At 48.4% G+C, this 20,469-nt stretch overlaps 1 protein-coding gene across 1 annotated transcript in view; it reads right to left on the bottom strand.

The window, feature by feature from the left end:
• WNK1 (WNK lysine deficient protein kinase 1) overlaps window positions 1-20,469 on the bottom strand; it is a 395,379-nt gene that overhangs the window by 351,387 nt on the left and 23,523 nt on the right. Inside the window, exons 3-4 of the mRNA XM_029597482.1 lie at window positions 12,650-12,870; window positions 10,522-10,679 (exon numbers count right to left, since the gene is read on the bottom strand). Of these exons, the coding sequence (XP_029453342.1) occupies window positions 10,522-10,679; window positions 12,650-12,870 (379 nt within the window). The remainder of the gene's footprint in view (window positions 1-10,521; window positions 10,680-12,649; window positions 12,871-20,469) is intronic.

Below are 20,469 nucleotides of genomic sequence, written 5' to 3' on the forward strand. Positions count from 1 at the left end.
ACTCGTCTATTCCATGGCACTGGAAGACATCACCCTCACATGTAATGGCTAATTCAGCCTGCTTGACAGAAAATTCAACAAACCCACTTAAACATAGTAACAAATTTGTTACCATTTGAATTTGTTGCCAGAGGATGTGGTTAGTGCAGTTAGTATAGCTGGGTTCAAAAAAAGGTTTGGATAAGTTATTGGAGAAGTCCATTAACTGCTATTAATAAAGTTTACTTAGGGAATAGCCACCGCTATTAATTGCATCAGTAGCATGGGATCTTCTTGGTATTTGGGTAATTGCCAGGTTCTTGTGGCCTGGTTTTGGCCTCTGTTGGAAACAGGAGGCTGGGCTTGATGGACCCTTGGTCTGACCCAGCATGGCAATTTCTTATGTTCTTAAATACAAACAAACTAGCTTAAGAACTTAAGATTTGCCATACTGGGTCAGACCAAAATGTCCATCAAGCCCAGTATCCTGTTTCCTACAGTGGCCAATCCAGGCCACACGTACCTGGCAGGATCTCAAAAGCTTGACAGATTCCATGGTAGTTAAGCCAGGATAAGCAGTGGATTTCCCCAAGTCCACCTTTTCTTACAAGAACTTCTTCACACCATTTTTAAACACAGCTACATGATCAGCTTTTATCATATTCTCAGGCAATGAATTCCAGAGTTTAATTATGTGTTGAGCAAAAATATTTTCTGTCTTAAATGTATTACCTAGTATTTTCATTGTGTGTCCTAGCCTTTGAACTTTTGGAAAGAGCAAACAATGTCTCATGGTTTACTCTTTCCATTTGCTCTATTACATCTTCCAGGTTCACAGAGATTTGTTTCAGTTCCTTGGACTCATCACCTTTAAATACCCCTTCTGGCATATCTCCCTTATATCTTCTTCAGTAAATACCAAAGCAAAGAATTTAGTCTCTCTGCTATGGCCTTTTCCTCCCTTAGTGCTCCTTTTACCCCTCGATAATCTAATGGTCCAAGCTGACTCCCTGACAGGCTTTATGCTTCAAATGTACCTGAAAAAGTTTGTTTCCATGGCAAACATCTTTTCAAATCCTCTCTTCCTTAATATTTTGCATTAACTTGCCAGTATTTATGCTGTTTTCCTCATTTTTTTTAAAAGATGTTCTTTGGTTAAAATAGCCCCTTTTACCTCACCTTTTAATCATGCCTGCAATCGTTTGACCTTTCCTCTACCATTTTTATTGCATGAAATTCATCTAGTCTGGATTTGAAGATGGTATTTGTAAACACCCATGCCTGATGTAAACCTTTGCAATTTTTCCTTTCAGTTTTTTCCTAAAGATTTTCTTCAATGTATCACTCTCCCGCCTGAAAATGAAATGCTATTGCAGTAGATTTCCTTAGTGTCCTCCCTCCAGTTATCAAGTCAAACAATCATATATATGATCATTGTTGCCAAGTTGCCCCAACACTTACCTCTTATACCAATTCATATGTTCTACTAATGATCAAGTCTAAATAATGCCCCCTCTTATTGATTCTTGTACCAGCTGTCCGTGAAGCAATCCTTTATTTCATCTATTTATTTTTTTTTACTTTTTATTTAATTATTTTTTTATATACAGACATTCAATCTGAGATATCACATCGGTTTACATTCAGGTACTGTAGGTATTTCCCTGTTCCCGGAGGGCTTACAATCTAAGTTTGTACCTGAGGCAATGGAGGGTAAAGTGACTTGCCCAAGGTCACAAGGAGCGACTCAAACCCTGGTCTCCTAGTTCGTAGCCCACTGCTCTAACCACCAGGCTATTCCTCCTTAGCATGTCCTGATGTGACATTTACCCAGTCAATGCTGGGGTAACTGAAATCATGCATTGTGTTGCTAATTTTGTTAGCTTCCCTAATTTGTTACCATTTTGTTCTGTCTGTTCATTCTGGCTAGATAGATAGTATACCCCCCATTGCTATTCTATTCCCCATATTAGTCATATCAATTCATAAAGATTCTGCAATGTATTCTGTTTCATGAGAACTTTTATCTTGTTTAGCTATACCCTCTAATACACATAGTGCTACCCCTCCACCAATTTGATCCATTCTATCATTGCAATATAGTTTGTACCCTGCTATCAGTGTCCCATTGGTTATCCTCCTTCCACCAGGTCTCAGGTGCCAATTATATCTACCTCTTCAATAAGCACTATGCATTCTAACTCTCCCATCTTTATTTTTCTTCTTTTAAGACTTCTAGTATTTGTATACAGACATTTCAAAGTATTACAAACCATTCCACTAATCTTTGCAAGTATTAAAATCCAGATCTCTCTACATTATAAAAATACTATGGTTGCAAGTGAAAATGTGCAGTACATTTGTGCATGCACTGCATAACATTCACCTGGGTCCGAGGGCAGACCTCAGGCAGTGAAGTGAGGAGGGATAGGATCAGTTCAGCAGGACCAGTCATGGTGGTGGCACCAGCAGCAGAAAAGAGGTACAATAGAAAATCTGGTAGGGTTTTCCAGGCCCCACCAGCAGAAGACAAGAAGTCACACAGCAGTGATAGAAAAGGTGGTCTGAGGGGCAAGAGAGTAAAAGCATTGCCAGACTAGAAGAGTGAATGGAAGGAAAGGAAAGAGGATTGACTGAGAGACATGAGGGGTTATTGTTCAAGAGTTTGTTACCCTCCTCCTGCCAATTATGTACCTTCTCTGCCATTAATCTCATCCTCCTCTCCTCTCTCACTACAACACCTCTTGATTTTTTAAGTGGTCTGTAACAAATACCATGCAACTGCTTGGCACAAAAACGCTGTTCTTAAATTATTACTGGAGATAATATTGTAAGAAGCTACAGAATGGTGAACAATGTAGAGATAACTTACCTGATAATCTCGTTTCCTTAGTGTATGCAGATGGACTCAAAACAAGTGGGTATAGTGTGCTCGTGCCAGCAGTTGGAGACTGATCTGACGTCAGCACGGGTACATATACCCCCGCAGGAAGTGCAGCAATTCAGTAATCTTCCTTGCAAAAGCTTTATGGATATATGTGTAACTGACCGATCGTTTAAATGAACAGGATTACCCTGACCGATTGATAGTAGCTGGAGACCGCCAGTGTTCTCAACCGGAAGGCGTCGACACCCGGCAGGGTGGATGCCCTATATAAGAAAACATGGCTTACCGTGAGTCGGTGAATCCCCATGTATGCCGGCAGCCGGGCGGGATGCTGAGTCCATCTGCATACACTAAGGAAAACGAGATTATCAGGTAAGTAATCTCTACATTTCCTAGCGTGTAGCAGATGGACTCAAAACAAGTGGGATGTATAAAAGCTACTCCCGGACTGGGCGGGAGGCTGCCCGAGGTCCGTTCAGGATTGCCCTCACAAATGCTGTGTCCTCCCTGGCCTGGACGTCCAGACAGTAGAATCTGGAGAAGGTATGGAGGGAGGACCACGTCGCCGCTTTACATATCTCTGCAGGCAACAGCATCCTAGTTTCTGCCCAAGAGGCCGCTTACGCTCTGGTAGAGTGAGCCTTGACCCGTAGAGGTGGTGGTTTTCCCGCTTCTACGTAAGCTGCCTTGATAACTTCTTTGATCCAGCGGGCGATGGTTGCCCGGGAGGCCGCTTCCCCTTGCTTCTTCCCGCTGTGAAGGACGAACAGGTGGTCAGTCTTTCGTACTGCTTCTGACATTTCCAGGTATCTGGACAGCAGCCTGCCGATGTCGAGATGGCGTAATATTCGACCTTCTTCCGACTTCTTCAAACCTTCCGTGGTAGGCAAGGATATGGTTTGGTTGAGGTGGAAGTGTGAGACTACTTTGGGTAAGAAGGAAGGAACCGTGCGAAGATGGATAGCCTCTGGAGTGATTCTGAGAAACGGATCACGGCAGGACAGTGCTTGTAGCTCTGAGATGCGGCGTGCTGAGCATACAGCCAGCAGGAACACCATCTTCAAGGTTAGCAAATGGAGGGACAGGCCTCGAAGTGGTCTAAAGGCGTGTCCCGCTAGAAATTCCAACACTAGGTTGAGGTTCCACAGGGGCACTGGCCACTTCAGTGGCGGGCGAATGTGTTTTGACTCCTTTCAGGAAAAGTGAAACGTCTGGGTGTGTGGCGATGCTGTTGCCGTCACTCCGGGGACAGTAGCAGGATAGCGCTGCTACTTGAACCTTGATGGAATTGAGGGACAGACCCTTCTGAAGTCCCTCTTGCAGGAAATCCAAAATGATAGGGATCTTAGCGGCATGTGGATTGGTGCTGTGAGTTTCGCACCAGGTTTCAAATACTCTCCAGATCCTTATATATGTTAAGTGATGTGGAGAACTTGCGTGCTCGGAGGAGTATCTATTACCGGCCCCGAGTTTCCTCTTTTCTTCAGTCTAGCCCTCTCAATGGCCAGACCGTAAGAGAATTGAGCTGGATCCTCATGGAGGGGAAATGGAGTCCCTGCCAGTAGTCTTCTCATGTCTGCGTACCAGGGTCTTCTTAGCCAGTCCGGGGCCACTAGAAGAACTAGGCCTCTGTGCCGCTGAATCTTCTGTACAATGGCGCCCAGCAGGGCCATGGAGGAAAGGCATATAGCAGGATCCCCCTGAGGCCAAGACTGTACCAGGGCATCGATCCCCTGGGATAGCGGATCCCGCCTGCGGCTGAAATATCTGGGTACTTGAGCGTTGGACCTGTCCGCTCGCTAGTAGGTCCATGCCCGGTGTCCCCCACTGATCCACAATCATCTGGAAAGCCGTGGGCGACAGCTGCCATTCCCCTGGATTTAGGCTCTCTCTGCTGAGGAAGTCTGCCGTGGTGTTGTCCTTCCCGGCGATGTGGACGGCGGAGATGTCCTGGAGATTTGCTTCCGCCCAAGTCATCAGGGGGGCTATTTCTAGGGATACTTGTTGGCTTCTGGTTCCGCCCTGTCGGTTGATGTATGCCACCGTGGTGGCGTTGTCCGACATCACTCTGACCGCTCTGTTTCGAAGTCTGTGGGCAAATCGCAGGCACGCTAGCCTGTCTGCCCGTGCCTCTAGTCTGTTGATGCTCCACCCCGACTCTTCTCTGTTCCACCGCCCTTGGGCTTTGAGTTCTTCGCAGTGTGCTTCCATCCGTTCAGGCTGGCATCTGTAGTGAGCAGGGTCCAATTTGGGGAGGACATTCTTGACCCCCGGCTCATGTGGCCGGGCTGCAACCACCACCGTACCTGATTCCATACTCTGGCTGGTAGAGGTAGGTGTACGGTGTAGTTCTGTGATCGTGGGCTCCACCGAGATAGGAGGGCGCGTTGTAATGATCTCATATGAGCCCGCGCCCATGGTATCACCTCCAGAGTGGATGCCATAAGGCCGAGGACCTGTAGGTAATCCCAAGCTGTGGGCCGGGTGGCGCTCAGCAGGGCCTGCAAACGATTCCGGAGCTTTGCTCTCCTCTTGGCGGTCAGACTGACCTTGTCTTCCTGGGTGTCGAATCGGACTCCTAGGTACTCCAGCGACTGAGAAGGCTGTAGGGAACTCTTGTTCAAGTTTACTACCCATCCTAGGCTTTCCAGAAGAGCTATAACTCTGTTGGTTGCCTGGTGGCTCTCCTCCGGTGACTTTGCCCTGATCAGCCAATCATCCAGGTAGGGATGGACGAGGATTCCTTCCTTCCTGAGTGACGCCGCCACTACTACTATGACCTTGGTAAAGGTCCCTGGTGCGGTGGCTAACCCGAAGGGTAAAGCTCGGAACTGGAAGTGTTGGTTCAGGACTTTGAAGCGTAAATAGCGCTGGTGATCCCGATGGATTGGGATATGCAAGTAGGCTTCAGACAGATCTAGGGGATGTGAGAAACTCCCCTGGCTGTACTGAATTTTTGACCGACCGCAGAGTTTCCATGCGAAAGCTGGGGACCCGTAGGTGTCGGTTGACCGACTTGAGGTCCGGGACTTGCCTGAAAGTGCCCTCCTTCTTGGGCACTATGAAATAAATGGAATAATGCCCAGAATTTATCTCCCCTGCAGGCACTGGGATTATGGCTTTTAGGGACAGGAGCCTCTGCAAGGTAACTTCTAGTGCCGTCCTCTTGAGGGGTGAACAAGGAGATTCCACAAACTTGTCTGGCGGGAGCCGAAGAAAGTCCAGGTAATACCCTTCTCGGATGATGGCTAGGACCCACTGGTCCGAGGTAATCTTGACCCACCTGCGGTAGAAGAGGGTTAGCCTGCCCCTATGGCTGCTAACCCCGGATGGGTCGGCTGATTGTCATTGTGGGGTACGGCCGGGACCCGAACCAGAGCCGGTTCCCCTCTTGTTGTGCTTAGTCCAAAAGGACTGGTTCCTGGCCTGCGGACGAGGTGCTTGGTAGCGAGTCCTGTAAGGGTTGAAGCGCTGAGAGTTTCGACCTCTGGATGGTCTAGGAAAAGGGCGCTGGCTCCTCCTTGGCCTGTCTTCTGGTAGACGGGGTAATGGAGAGGCGCCCCATTTATTGGCCAGTTTCTCGAGGTCGCTGCCGAACAGGAGGGATCCCTTAAAGGGCATTCTCGTGAGACGTGTCTTGGAAGAGGAGTCTGCCGACCAACTATGTAGCCAGAGCTGCCTCCTGGCTGCCACTGCGGATGATACTCCCTTGGCTGCCGTACAGACTAGGTCGGAGGCTGCGTCAGTGAGGAATGAGAGAGCTGATTCCATCTCTTCTCCCGGGGTGTTATTCCTAGCCTGTGATAAACAGGAACGCGTCACCACGGTGCAGCAGGCCGCAATTCGTAGGGACATTGCTGCCACCTCAAAAGCTTGTTTCAGAATGGCGTCCATGCGCTGGTCATGTGTATCCTTGAGGGCCGTCCCCCCTTCCACCGGAATGGTGGTGCGCTTCACAATTGTGCTTACTATGGCGTCTACCTGAGAGCACGCCAGCATTCCCTTAGCTGCCGGGTCTAAGGGGTACATGCCAGCCAAGGCCCGACCCCCTTTGAATGAGGCCTCCGGCGCATTCCATTCCAGATCGATTAGCTGCTGTGCTCCTTGTAGGAGGGGAAAATGGTGAGTCATTTGACGCAGGCCCTCTAACAGGGGGTTCATTCTCGGTTCCCCTGGAGCGTCATGGCCCGGAAGAGCCAGTTCCGACAGGCATTGAGAGATCAGGCCTGGGAGATCCTCTTTCAGAAAGAAGCGCCTCATGGTCCGATATGGTTCAATCCCCGAGGGAAATTCTCCCTCCTCGGGGGGCTCTTCGTCTTCCTCCGGGCAATCTGAATCCCCATAAGTGGGGCTTCCAGGTGGCGAGTGGCCGTGCCTAGGCCTTGAGGGTCCAGGGGCCGGGTCATGCGGTACGTATGGACCCGTTCGGGGCGCAGCCTGCATTGCGACAAAGGCATGAATCCCCTTGAATAATTCCACCCAGGAAAGCGAAGCCGGATCTGGCCTTAGGGGCACCAAGTCTCTCGGGTTCCCTGGCAGCTCCCCGCTGCCTGCTAGGTCCAGGGTGTTCCCTGAGGAACTGGCAAGTATGCTGGGCTGCGACTGGTCCTGGCCTGGAACTCCCAGGGCCTCTTCACATTGGGCACATAGGGATTCTGCTTCCTCGCTCTGTGTGGCTCTGAGGTTGCATGCAGAGCAGAGGCTTATGCCTGATTCAGGAGGTGCCGGCTCCGCTGACGCATGGGCTCTCTTACACTCCATCTCGTCTGTTAATTCAGCTGGAGTCTGCGCTTTGTAATATGCGCCTATCTGCATGCGCCTAACGGTATGCGCCTAACAGAGCAACATGCGCCTATCAACGTGCGCGTAGCGACATGCGCCTATTGTGCGGTGACGAACCAGGACAGAAGGCGTCGGCGAGCAGACAGGCAAAATGGCGACCCCCTTGGCGGGTTGCCACGTAGGCAGACTCTGCTACTCCTCGGTTCCTCGGAGACCCACAAGTAAAGATGTACGCCTTACCTTGTCTTCGGCGCTTCCCGGTTGCGACCCGGGGGGAGAGGGTGATTACCGTCACCGCCACGCTCGAGGAGGTGCACCCGCTGCCTCTGGGCTGTGCCCGAACTCGTCTCGCTCGGGGGCCAAGTCCACGCCGGGACAGAGGCTGCCTCTATGCCACGCCCGAGCCCTTCTCACCCGGGGCTAGGTCCCTGCCGCGAATCGGCCACCGGACCGAGGCTCTTACCTCCGAGGGACCACAGAAATCGCCTCAGGAAACTCAACTGGGGGAGGGACCGAATGGTATCACCGCAGGAATGTGGGGCTCGTCTTCAGGTAGGTTTCTTCTATGAATTTAGTTGTTAGAATTTGGAAACACGCTCAGCGACCGTGAGGTAGCTCCAAACTGCTTTGGAGACGGAAATTACTGAATTGCTGCACTTCCTGCGGGGGTATATGTACCCATGCTGACGTCAGATCCGTCTCCAACTGCTGGCACGAGCACACTATACCCACTTGTTTTGAGTCCATCTGCTACACGCTAGGAAATGGTTAATTTAAGATAAAATACTCCGGATTACTAGAAACCTGATTCCTGCTAAAACTTCCATTGAACCTAAATCAGTCAATACAGCAAACTATACTCAGGTAGAAATTAAGAATAGAGCCAAGAGTAAACAGCGATGGTTATGGTATTAGAAAAAAAAATTCAGTAGAGCTGTAACAAGTTTACCCATTTTTAATCAATCACTTCATAAGGAGCGAAAGGTTAGTTTTAAAAGTCAGATAGCAAATCCCAAAAATTCTTAAGCAGAGGCAATAAAAATAAGAGCAGCAAAAGCAGTAAATATTTTATCATACGTTAATGTATCACTGAGGCTTCTCTGAACAGCTCTAAATTGAAATAACAGACTTCTTTAAATAATGGCTCATGAAAAGCAGCAATATTCTATTCTCAACTCTCCAGGCTGTCACAGCAAAGAGTTAAATAATTGATTTCACAGCATAGAAAAAACACTTTCCAATAATCTCATATTTTTATATTCTTACATCCCATACATCATAATTGCTACAATACAGAATATTGCTGCTTTATTCCATGGAAGATGCCCCATTGTGAGATAAGACTCAATAAATGCCAGCTTCCAGCGATACTTGAGTCAACTATATGAAATGGTGAATAAGTATGAATAGGGTCCTTCATTTTCTTTTTTTTCCTGGGAAATTTATCAGTTTATTTTGACAAGAACAAAAACAGAAGACAATCAGTGGAAAAAAATATATTTTTCAAGGAGAATTTCAATTTATTTTGGTGGACAGAAGCCTTCCACTGCCCCAATTCACCCCCCCCCCCCCCACACCCCCCACCTCACCTATATAACCTCCTCCCAAACACTTCAGGTAATCCTGATCCTTTTACCCTTCTCCCAGCATTTCTCCCCCCCCCCCCCCGCCCCAAGAATCCCCCCTTTCACTAAACCTCCTCAGAATCCTCCTCTCCCCCACCCCTCCCCCCAAACATTATTCATTCTTACAGGCTATGACAACCCCAGGCTCTTCTTCCCTCCATTTTCGGCAGCATGCTCTATAGTGCAGCCCTACACAACTTGAGTCTGCACTGAGCCAGAGAGGCAGGGATTCTGTCAAACTTCTTCTGGTGGGGGGGTAGGGGATGTGCTGCTTATCTGTGCGCTTGGGTGGAGGACTATGAAGCCAAGCTCTGGCAGATGCTTTAGTTCCACTCCTATACTCCAAAAAGGGCTTGAACCAAAGCATCAGCCAGAGCATGGCTTCAATGCCACACAATTAAGCTGAAAATCAGTTTAAACAAAATTTTCACCTTTGGAAAATTCCGGGAATTTACAGGTGAAAATTGGTTTAAACTGAAAATGAAGGTCCCTAAGTACGAAGTATATACCCAGATGCATCAACTCCAGTGGACAACATGTTTTTACCAAGTCCCTTATAAGGACTCTACAGTATGGCATCAAACAAACATTTCTAAAGAAACTACCAAGCATGCTCCAACTGAAACCTCACCATGTTTCTCAAACATGCTTAACCAAGTAGGGAGAAAATGAGGTTTTGCTAAAATGCCCCATTACATTTTGATCTGTTTATACTTTAATCTTAGTTTCTACTCTTACCTGGCCACCATCATGCATGAATCTCCAGCATATAGCTTTTGCCACCAACATGCAGTCCCATTACTGGAACAATGTCCTTGGGCTAAGAGTAGAGGACAGTTCCCTAGATATCCATGTTAAAGCTACAGCATTTTGGCCACATGTACAAATTGTATTCAACTTCTATTTCACATAGGCTATGAGCACAGTTTGTTATATTAAAGTGTAAACACGGAACTAGCCTAAACCTTGTAATCCACAAGTTTTCATTTCTAATAGGACATTTGCAGCCTGATCTGTTTTTCTCTTTTGATAATACATGACAATTATCCCACACAGCTGCATTTTTAGCTTTTTTTTTTTTTAATTCAACATCTAGACCTGGTATCTGTTGAGATAACTGCAGCATACCATGCAATGTGGCATGGGAATCTAAAGTTAAGACAGGAAAGGCTACATGCAGGGAAATGAAGGAAAAAGGGTGGGGAAGGGAAGGGAATAAGTGGGGAGGGGGGAGGGGGGGGGACTTACACTGGTCACTCGACGGTAGATCTGCGCAGCATTTTGGCACTCGGAGTAAGGATATTCAGATGTGGCCATCTCAAGCATGCACATCCCAAAAGCATACACGTCAACCGATTCATCGTATTTCTCCTCATACATCTCAGGGGCCATGAACTCGGGGGTACCTTAAATTAAAAGAACGATTCAGACTCTAAATGTCTCAAAGCGAGCAGAGGCTGGTGACGCTACTCACCGCAGGATGCTGATGGGATGACCTGTGAGAGAAAAGAGAAAGTGGGGGCAAAAAAGAGGAGGAAGGCTCCTTAGTTAATCTGTTGCGTCACTACACCTTATGAGTATTCCATTGCAAAGCCTTTGCGAAGGGATATTTCCAGGTGTGCATGGGGAGGGAAGGAAGAACCATACTGGTTGTGGAAGGGCAAATAGAAAGAACAAGGACCATAACAAAATGTTAAGAAAAATTATAGGAGCACAGGATATTAAATTTAAATATAAATCTAAGACAAATAGAGAGAAAGGAAAAGACTAGCGAGGCTCAATAAACCAAAACCAAACCTACCTTTTCCACCTGCAAGAAAGAAAAAGCAGATTTAGACATTTGCACATACCTGTGTACCAGATCGCCACCTGCTGTAAAAAAGAAGTGATGGTTAAAAGCCATCAGCTAGTCTCCAACTTCTAACACTCCATTTACCTTAGAAGAGTTTTCAAAGTCAAAGGCCTTGCAATGAAAAACCTTAAGCCAGAATAAAGAGAGAGGTTACAAAAAAGAAAAAAAAATTAATTTTCTGGAAGAGCCACTCACCAGAGCCCTTCTAGTCTCATACTTACCATCTCAACTGCAGTACTATAGATCTACTGCAGCTGCAGGGAATAGAGCGATACCCTACAGGCAAAAAATACTCAGAAATACAGAGAGTTGAGTTACAAGAGCAGAGCGCGATTCAATTTAAGATCAGAACAATAGCAAACAGCTTGCAGAGGCTCCAATTAAGGCATACCTTACAGGAAAGTGTACAAAAAGATTGTGATATCCCTGGCAGTGCCTGCAGGCCTGAGGCTAGAAGATGCCATGTGTAGTAAAACAGTGGGGGAAAAAGCCTGGAACTGTAGCAAATTTAGCAAGAAATAGATCCCCATTCCCCCCCCAAAAGAAAAAAAATACTTCTTCATCTTTCAGTGAGTTATGAACAAGAATATTTAAAATGAGCAATCAGGAAAATTTAGCTATATTTAGTTAAGTCCCTGCCTTTCTTTCTTCATAACAGGGAGATATCTATTTGGATGCAAACTAATTTTTTGCTCCCTGTATTAACACTGGCAGCCTCTGGCCTGCTATGAAAGAGAACATTCCCTTTTATGACAGACATTGTGTTTACAAGAAATACATTCCCTCAGCTGTGCTTTTTGCAGCCCTTTATTCCCTCATTTTTGACACAAAACAGTTTCAGAGAGGAATTAAGAGCAGTTTCCTTAATTACAGCACAAACTCACCAGACAGCTCAAGGAAGATAGTAGAGACAGGGCTGACAAAACCAGTATCCTAGAGGCAGGTTAGTGTGGTTAACAGCTGCTTGATAAACCTCAGTACCTTTTTTTTTTTTTAAATTTAAAAAGAGGTCTCATAACCAAGCATTTGAGCGAATGTTAGTTCACAGCAGCTAAAGCTGCAAAAAAAGGGTCAAAAAGGGACCACATATGTACCCAGAACTTAGATGCACATATCCTTCTATCCCTAATTATCTAGCTAGTTTTCTACCAGTTTAGAATAAAATTAGTACCACAGATAATCAAGCCAAAGGAAGTTTTATCAGCACTGCTTTGTTTTATCAGCATTTTTAAAGCACCCAAAATTCATTAAAAGCTGATTACTACTTCTTTCAGCTTCCAATAATGGCAAAAGATTGGCACAGCCAAGAGAAGTTCAAAAAGGGATATCCTATTTCATGGCAATGCAGATGGAACCCACAGCTCAGAATAGATAAAAGCAGCTTATAACTGTGCACAGTCATGTTTTTTCAAGCCACAGATTTCAATTTAACAGATAAATAACTGTTAGAATGTAATGTAAACACCCCAGATGACAATAACGGCATAAGAATGCCCCAGGCTCCGTAAACTACTGGAAACATACCTATAACACTCTTAGCAAAGGAGGCACGCTTCAGAGTGGCCAGTCCCAAGTCACCAATTTTGACAGATCCAGTAGGGCCTGTGATAAAGATGTTGTCGCATTTCAGGTCCCGGTGGATGATAGGAGGCACACGTGTGTGTAGAAATAGCAACCCCTTCAGAATCTGCCGGCACCAGCTACGCAGCACTTTGATCTTCATTATTTTAAATCTTTTCAGATACCTAAGAGGAAAACAAGAGTCAAGTCACCACAAAAACAGGGCTAAAAGATTGCAACAATAGCACCTCCTAGTGGCAGACATGATCAAAAGCAATGTGCACTATGGATGTTTTAGGCTCCCATTATGAACAAAAATGAAATTACATGATTTAAAAACTTTGGTGCATGCTTTCATAACATCCAGAGTTCGTTTTTGTAAATCTTTACAGTCAGGAGTGCCAAATTGTCAGTTAAAAGATTACAACTGCTTCAAAACACCTCGGTTCTCGAGCCAGCTGACCCCGAATGCCGGGTTTTCCCCACATTCTTGTTTGCAAATTCTGCAGGCGTTTTCAGCCAGCACCAGGAAAGTGTACAGAAAAGCAGCAAAAACTGCTTTTCTGTACACCCTCCGACTTAATATCATAGCGATATTAAGTCGGAGGACCCAAAAGTAAAAAAATAAAATTAATTAAAAAGAAAAAATTAAAAATCTGCCCGCAGGTCGGAACATGGGACGCTCAATTTAGCCGGCATCCGTTTTCCAAACCGATGGCTGTCAGCGGGCTCGAGACCAGACGCCAGAAAAATTGAGCATTGGCTGCCAAACCTGACAGCTGCCGCTCCTGTCAAAAAGGAGGCGCTAGGGACGCACTATGTCCCTAGAGCCTCTTTTTACCGCGGGCCCTCATTTGCACCTTCTTCGCCCCTGAATCGTGTGCACAGGAGAGTGGCCTGTGTGCTCGCCCGCGACTTTTACTGAATTGGCCTGTAAGTTAGGAAGGGGACATGTCCATGCAGCAGTTCAAATAAAAAATTAAAAAAAAAAAAAAGTTCATGAAGCACCTCCTTTGCATGCTCAGTAGAGAAAAGTTCTATGAGCTAGAAGGGTTCATTCAGTAGAGTGACATCACCAACATCATGGCTAATTCAGCCCTGTTTGTTAGAGAATCTATAATACATGAAAAAAAAAATTTAGGGAGAGGGGGGAATCTTATGTCTCTAATAAAAATTCACCCCATATTGGGATCCAGAAAGATATCAGACAGCGTGCGCTGCTGGAATAGCCTCTACTTCTTCCTCAGGAAATATTTCAGAGGGATCACAAAATATGCATCTAATTTCCTGAAAATGAATAAAGTAGCCCCCTCCCATGTCCTCAATGAACAAGAGAACGTTGCTCCACAAAGCTTTAGAACCCTCTCACACTTCATCAACAGGGATAAGCACTGCTTCATAGAAACATAGAAATGACGGCAAAAGATGACCAACGGCCCATCCAGTCTGCCCAGCAAGCTTTCGCACTCTTTCATACTTATGTTACTCTTGGCCCTTAGTAACCTTTTGGTTCTGTTTCTCTCCCCCCCCCCATTAATGTAGAGAGCAGTGTTGGAACTGCATCTAAGTGAAATATTTAGCTTAATTAGTTAGGGATAGTAACCGCCTCAATAAACAAGCTACACCCGTGCTTGTTTACCCCGACTAGCAGGCCAATACAGTAAAGTTCACGGGAAAGCACAGGCCAGTGTCCTGTGCGCGCGATACAGTAAGACAAAATATTTAAATTAGGGCCAGTGGTAAAAAGAGGCGCTAGGGACACTAGCACGTCCCTAGTGCCTCTTTTTGGACAAGAGCGGAGGCTGTCAGCGGGTTTGACAGCCGACGCTCAATTTTGCTGGCGTCGGTTCTCGAGCCTGCTGACAGCCATGCGTTCAGAAACCGGACGCCGGCAAAATTGAGAGTCTGGTTTTCAACCCGCGAGCTGATTGGAGAAATTAATTACCTGATAATTTCGTTTTCCTTAGTGTAGACAGATGGACTCAGGACCAATGGGTATAGTGTACTCCTGATAGCAGTTGGAGATGGATCAGATTTCAATCTGGCATCAGCCCTAGTACATATACCCCTGCAAGAAGTGCAGCTCTTCAGTATTCTCTTCAAAAAGCATTGTGGATATATGTGTGACTGACTAATTTGAATAACTTCACAACTTGATTAACTTGAATCGGTTGAATTGGCTATAGCTGGAGACCGCCAGTGCCCTCATCGGGAAACGTCAACACCCGGTAGGGTGGGTGTCCTAGATGAAGGAAAGCATGGCTTACCCTTAATTCCCTTGCTCTCGAAGCTGTCCCCAGAGGCTTCCATGCGTAACGGCAGCTGTGGGTGGGATGCTGAGTCCATCTGTCTACACTAAGGAAAACAAAATTATCAGGTAATTAATTTCTCCATTTCCTAGCGTGTAGCAGATGGACTCAGGACCAATGGGATGTATAAAAGCTACTCCTGAACCGGGTGGGAGGCTGCCCGTGACCCACTTAGCACTGCCCTTGCGAATGCTGTGACCTCCCGAGCCTGAACATCCAGGCGGTAAAACCTGGAAAGGTGTGGATGGAGGACCATGTCGCCGCCCTGCAGATCTTGGCGGGTGACAGCATCTTGGTTTCTGCCCAGGACACTGCCTGGGCCCTAGTAGAATGGGCCTTGATTTGTAGAGGCAGCGGCTTGCCTGCTTCTACTTAGGCCGCCTTGATGACTTCCTTGTTCCAGCGGGCTATGTTTGCTCGTGAGGCCGCTTCCCCTTCCTTCTTCCAACTGTGAAGGACGAACAGGTGGTCTGTCTTTCATACGGATTCAGACATTTCCAGATATCTGGCCAGGAGTCTGCCGATGTTGAGGTGGCATAGACTTTTGGCCTCTTCCGAATTCTTATGTTCATCTGGCAATGGTAGCAAGATGGTTTGGTTAAGGTGGAAGTGAGACACCGCTTTGGGGAGGAACGAGGGAACCGAGCGCAACTGAATGGCTCCAGGGGTGAGTCTGAGAAACTGCTCACGACAGGATAGTGCTTGCAGCTTGGATATGTGACGGGCTGAACAGACTGCCAGCAGGAAGGCTGTTTTCAATGTTAAGTCAGAGAGACAGGCCGCGGAGAGGTCTGAACGAGGCTCCTGCTAAGAAATCCAAGACCAGGTTGAGGTTCCAAAGAGGTACCGGACACTTTAGAGGTGGTCGGATGTGCTTAACTCCTTTCAGGAAGCGGGAGACATCCGGGTGAGAGGCTATGCTGCCGCCCTCGTTCTTGGTGCCGTAGCATGACAATGCGGCAACCTGTACCTTGATGGAGTTGAGGGACAATCCCTTCTGTAGGCCGTTCTGTAGAAATTCCAAGACCTCAGGAATTTTGACTGAGTGAGGTATGATGATGTGGTCCTTGCACCAGGCTTCGAATACTCTCCACACCCTTATGTATGTTAGAGATGTGGAGAACTTGCATGCTCGGAGTAGGGTGTCGATTACAGCCCCCGAGTATCCGCTCTCTCAGGCGAGCCCTCTCAATGGCCAGAACGTAAGAGAGAATAGAGCTGGGTCCTCGTGGAGGATCGGTCCCTGTTGGAGCAAGTCTCTGTGTGGAGGTAGTGGCAGGGGGCTCCCTGTCAGTAACTCCGCATGTCTGTGTACCATGGTCTTCTTGGCCAGTCCGGGGCCACAAGACGTACCGGTCCCCTGTGTAGACTTATCTTGTGAATGATCGCGCTTAGCAGGGGCCACAGTAGGAAGGCTTATAGCAGAGTCTCCAGTGGCCATGTCTGAACCAGGGTATCGATGCCCTGGGACTGAGGTTCCCATCTGCGGCTGAAGTAACTGGGTACTTGGGCGTTGGACCGGTTTGCCAGAAGGTCCATGGTTGGTGTTCCCCAACAGTTCACTATCAGTTGGAACGCTGTGGTCGACAGCTTCCATTTCTCCTGGGTCTAGACTTTCTCTACTGAGGTAATCCGCCATGATGTTGTCTTTCCCGGCAATGTGGACGGCCGAGATCTCCTGGAGGTTCCCTTCCGCCCACGACATTAGGGGGTCTATTTCCAGATACACCTGTTGGCTTCTGGTTTCTCCCTGACGGTTGATGTAGGCCACTGTTGTGGCATTGTCTATTACCCTGACCGCTTTGTCTCGGAGTCTGTGACCGAACCATAGGCAGGCTAGTCTGACTGCCCGGGCCTTCTAGGCGATTGATGTTCCACCCCGACTCTTCTGTGCTCCACTGCCCTTGGGCGGTTAGCTCTTTGCAGTGTGCTCCCCATCCTCGTAGGCTGGTGTCCATGGTGAGCAGGATCCAGGTCTTGAGGATAGTATCTTTCCCTGGCTCAGGTGGCCGTCCTGTAGCCACCACCGTAGTTGGGTTCGAACTTTGCCTGGGAGCGGTAGACGTACGGTGTAGTTCTGAGACAGTGGGCTCCATCGCGATAGGAGTGAGCACTGTAGGGGCCTCATATGAGCTCGTGCCCATGGTACTACTTCCATTGTGGATGCCATGAGACCGAGAACTTGTAGGTAATCCCATGTTTTGGGGCGAGGTTCGCTCAGCAGGGTTCGCAACTGGTTCATCAGTTTTAATCTCCTCGCCTGTGTCAGGTTGACCTTGTCTTCCTTGGTGTCGAATCAGACTCCTAAGTATTCTGGAGTCTGTGAGGGTTGCAGACCGCTCTTGTGTTGACCACCCATCCGAGGCTCTCCAGTAGAGTCAAGACTCCAGTAGAGTCTTTCCTCTGGGGATTTCGCCCTGATCAACCAATCATCTAGGTAAGGGTGTACGAGGATTCCTTCCTTCCTCAGTGTTGGTGAACGTCCAGGATGCTGTGGCTAACCCGAAGGGTAATGCCCGGAACTGGTAGTGATGGTCCAGGATTTTGAAGCGAAGGAAGCGCTGATGATCTTGATGGATTGGAATGTGTAGGTAGGCTTCCGACAGATCTAGAGATATGAGGAACTCTCCCGGTTGTATCGCCCTTATTACAGAGCGTAGGATTTCCATGCGAAAGCGGGGGATCCTCAGGTGGCGTTTGACCGACTTGAGGTCCAGGATGGGCCTGAGTGTTCCCTCTTTCTTGGGGATGATAAAATAAATGGAATAGTGTCCAGTATTTGTTGTGGAGGCACTGGGGTTATGGCCTCTAGGGCCAGTAATCTGGTCAGAGTAGCCTCCACTGCCACCCTCTTGGAGGGGTCGTGGCAGAGGGATTCCACGAACTTGTCCTGAGGGGTTTGGAGGAAGTCCAGAAGTATCCCTCTCGAATGATGGTTAGGACCCACTTGTCCGAAGTTATCTCGACCCATCTTTGGTAGAATAGGGCAAGTCTGCCCCCCTATGGCTCCTTCCTTTGGAAGGGTCAGCCAAATCTCATTGTGGGGTGCAGTTGGGGCCGGGGCCCGAGCTGGTTCCCCTTGTTGTGCTAGTTCTGAAAGGACTGGTTCCGCCTGTAGGACGAGGCACGTGATAAGAGTTTCTGTAAGGATTGAAGTGCTGTGAACTTCTGCCCCTGGAAGATCGGGGGAAGGGTTGCTGGTTTTCCATATTCCTGTCCTCCGGTAGTCACGGCAATGGGGACTCGCCCCATTTGTTAGCCAGTTTCTCTAGTTCACTGGCGAACAGGAGGGATCCTTTGAAGGGCATCCTTGTGAGTCGCGTTTTGGAAGATGTGTCAGCCAACCAGCTTCGGAGCCAGAGTTGCCTCCTGGCTGCCACAGCTGATGACACTCCTCTGGCCGCTGTGCACACCAGATCGAAAGCAGCATCCGCAAGGAATGATACTGCTGGTTCCATGGCTTCCCCAGGGGTGTTGCTCCTGGTCTGTGATAGGCAGGCACATGTCACCACGATGCAGCAGGCCGCTATTTGTAGGGACATAGCGGCGACATCAAAGGATTGTTTAAGGATGGATTCCAGGCACCTGTCATGATCATCTTTGAGCATTGCACCTCGCTCCACTGGGATAGTGGTGCTCTTCGAGACCGCGCAGACCATGGCACCCACTTTTGGGCATGTCAGAAGGTCTTTCGCTGCCGGGTCCAGAGGGTACATGGCTGCCAAAGCCCGTCCCCCTTTGAATGTGGACTCTGGAGCACTCCATTCCAGGTCAATAAGCTGCTGGACGGCTTGTAACAGAGGGAAATGGCGGGAGGTCTGGCGGAGTCCCTCTAGCAGGGGATTCATCTTCGGTTCCCCTGAAGCACTTGTGCCCGGGATAGCAAGCTCCTTCAGGCTGTGGGTGGCCAAGTCTGGGAGCTTGTCCTTGGTGAAGAAGCGTCTCATGGTCCGGTGAGGCTCTGTCCCCGGGGGGAGTTCCCCCTCTTCTAGGGGCTCTGATTCCTCTTCAGAGTTGTCCATGTCCCCATAGGTGGGACTTCAGGGTGGTGGAAACATTTGTCTGGGCCTAGAGGGGCCAGAGGCATAAAGGTCTTCTGGTGGAGGCTGTGGCTGTTTTGCCGGAGGCTCCGTCTGCATGTGAACAAAAGGTGTGTAGGCCTTTGAAGAATTCCACCCATGAGATAGATGCTGGGTCCAAGCTAGGGGCACAGAGTCCCTGGGGGTCCCCGTTTGAGGGGGTGTCCCGCTGGAATTTGCTAGGTCCGGGGTACTCCTTGAGGAGCTAGTACTCTGCCCTGGGTGGGACTGGCCCTGGGCTGGATCTCCCAGGGCCTCCTCGCTCTGGATGCACAGGGCGTTAGCCTCTTCATTTTGTGTGGCTCTGATGTGGCATGCTGGGCAGAGGCCTTGAGCTCCGTTTCCGGTGGTGCCATGGATATAGACGCGTAAATCTTTGCGCGCTGCGAAGATATGCGTGCGTGTTGTGTGCGCGCAGGTATGTGCCTAATCGCAGTTATGCGCCCGGCCCAATAAGCGCGTGATGCGTGCGTATCTTATGCGCATGGCACTTGTGCGTGTAACCTTATGCGTGCATGTATTTTGTGCGCCTAGCTAGCCTTGTGCACCCGGATTGAGATGGCGGACAGAGCGGCGAATAGGGCTAAAATGGCGTTGGCGACCATGCGGGCAATATGGCGACCGCCTCAGAGGGTCTCCACGTGGGAGGACCCTTGGATCTAACCGGGGCCAAGCCCTGCTAGGGCGGATCAACCCAGCGGCACTGGTCCTGGCCGGCGACCTGTGTGACTCCTCGAACCTCGGAGATCGGAGTTTTAGAAGATTTCTACCTTACCTTGTCTTCGGCGCTTCCCGGTTTCATTCCGGGCGGTCTCCGACTGCAGGGGGAAAGGGCAAATACCTTCACTGCGACGCTCGAGGATGCACCTGCTGCCTCTCAGCCATGCCCGAAGTCGGGGACTTGACCCCAGCCAAGGATCGGCCACCGGACCGAGGCTTACCTCCGAGGGACCACGGAAATCACCTCGGGAATTCTCAACTGGGGGAGGGACCAGAGGGCATCCCTGCAGGAGAGCAGGGCTCATCTGTAGAGATAAGTTTTCTTCTGAATTTGGGTTTTTCTCCGTTGGATTTGTTGTAACGCTGTGAGAGCATGCAGGTAGTCTGCTATGGAGACAGAAAATACTGAAGAGCTGCACTTCCTGCAGGGGTATATGTACTAGGGCTGACGTCAGATTGAAATCTGATCCGTCTCCAACTGCTATCAGGAGTACACTATACTCATTGGTCCTGAGTCCATCTGCTACATGCTAGGAAATTAAAATTTTTTTTTTTTTTTAATTTTTAACTTTTGGGACCTCCGAGTTAATGTCGCCATGATATTAAGTCGGAGGGTGCACAGAAAAGCAGTAAAAACTGCTTTTCTGTGCATTTCCCCAGCACCGGCAGAAATTCA

The sequence above is a fragment of the Rhinatrema bivittatum genome, chromosome 4, assembly GCF_901001135.1.
Source record: "Rhinatrema bivittatum chromosome 4, aRhiBiv1.1, whole genome shotgun sequence".
Classification (NCBI taxonomy): domain Eukaryota; kingdom Metazoa; phylum Chordata; class Amphibia; order Gymnophiona; family Rhinatrematidae; genus Rhinatrema; species Rhinatrema bivittatum.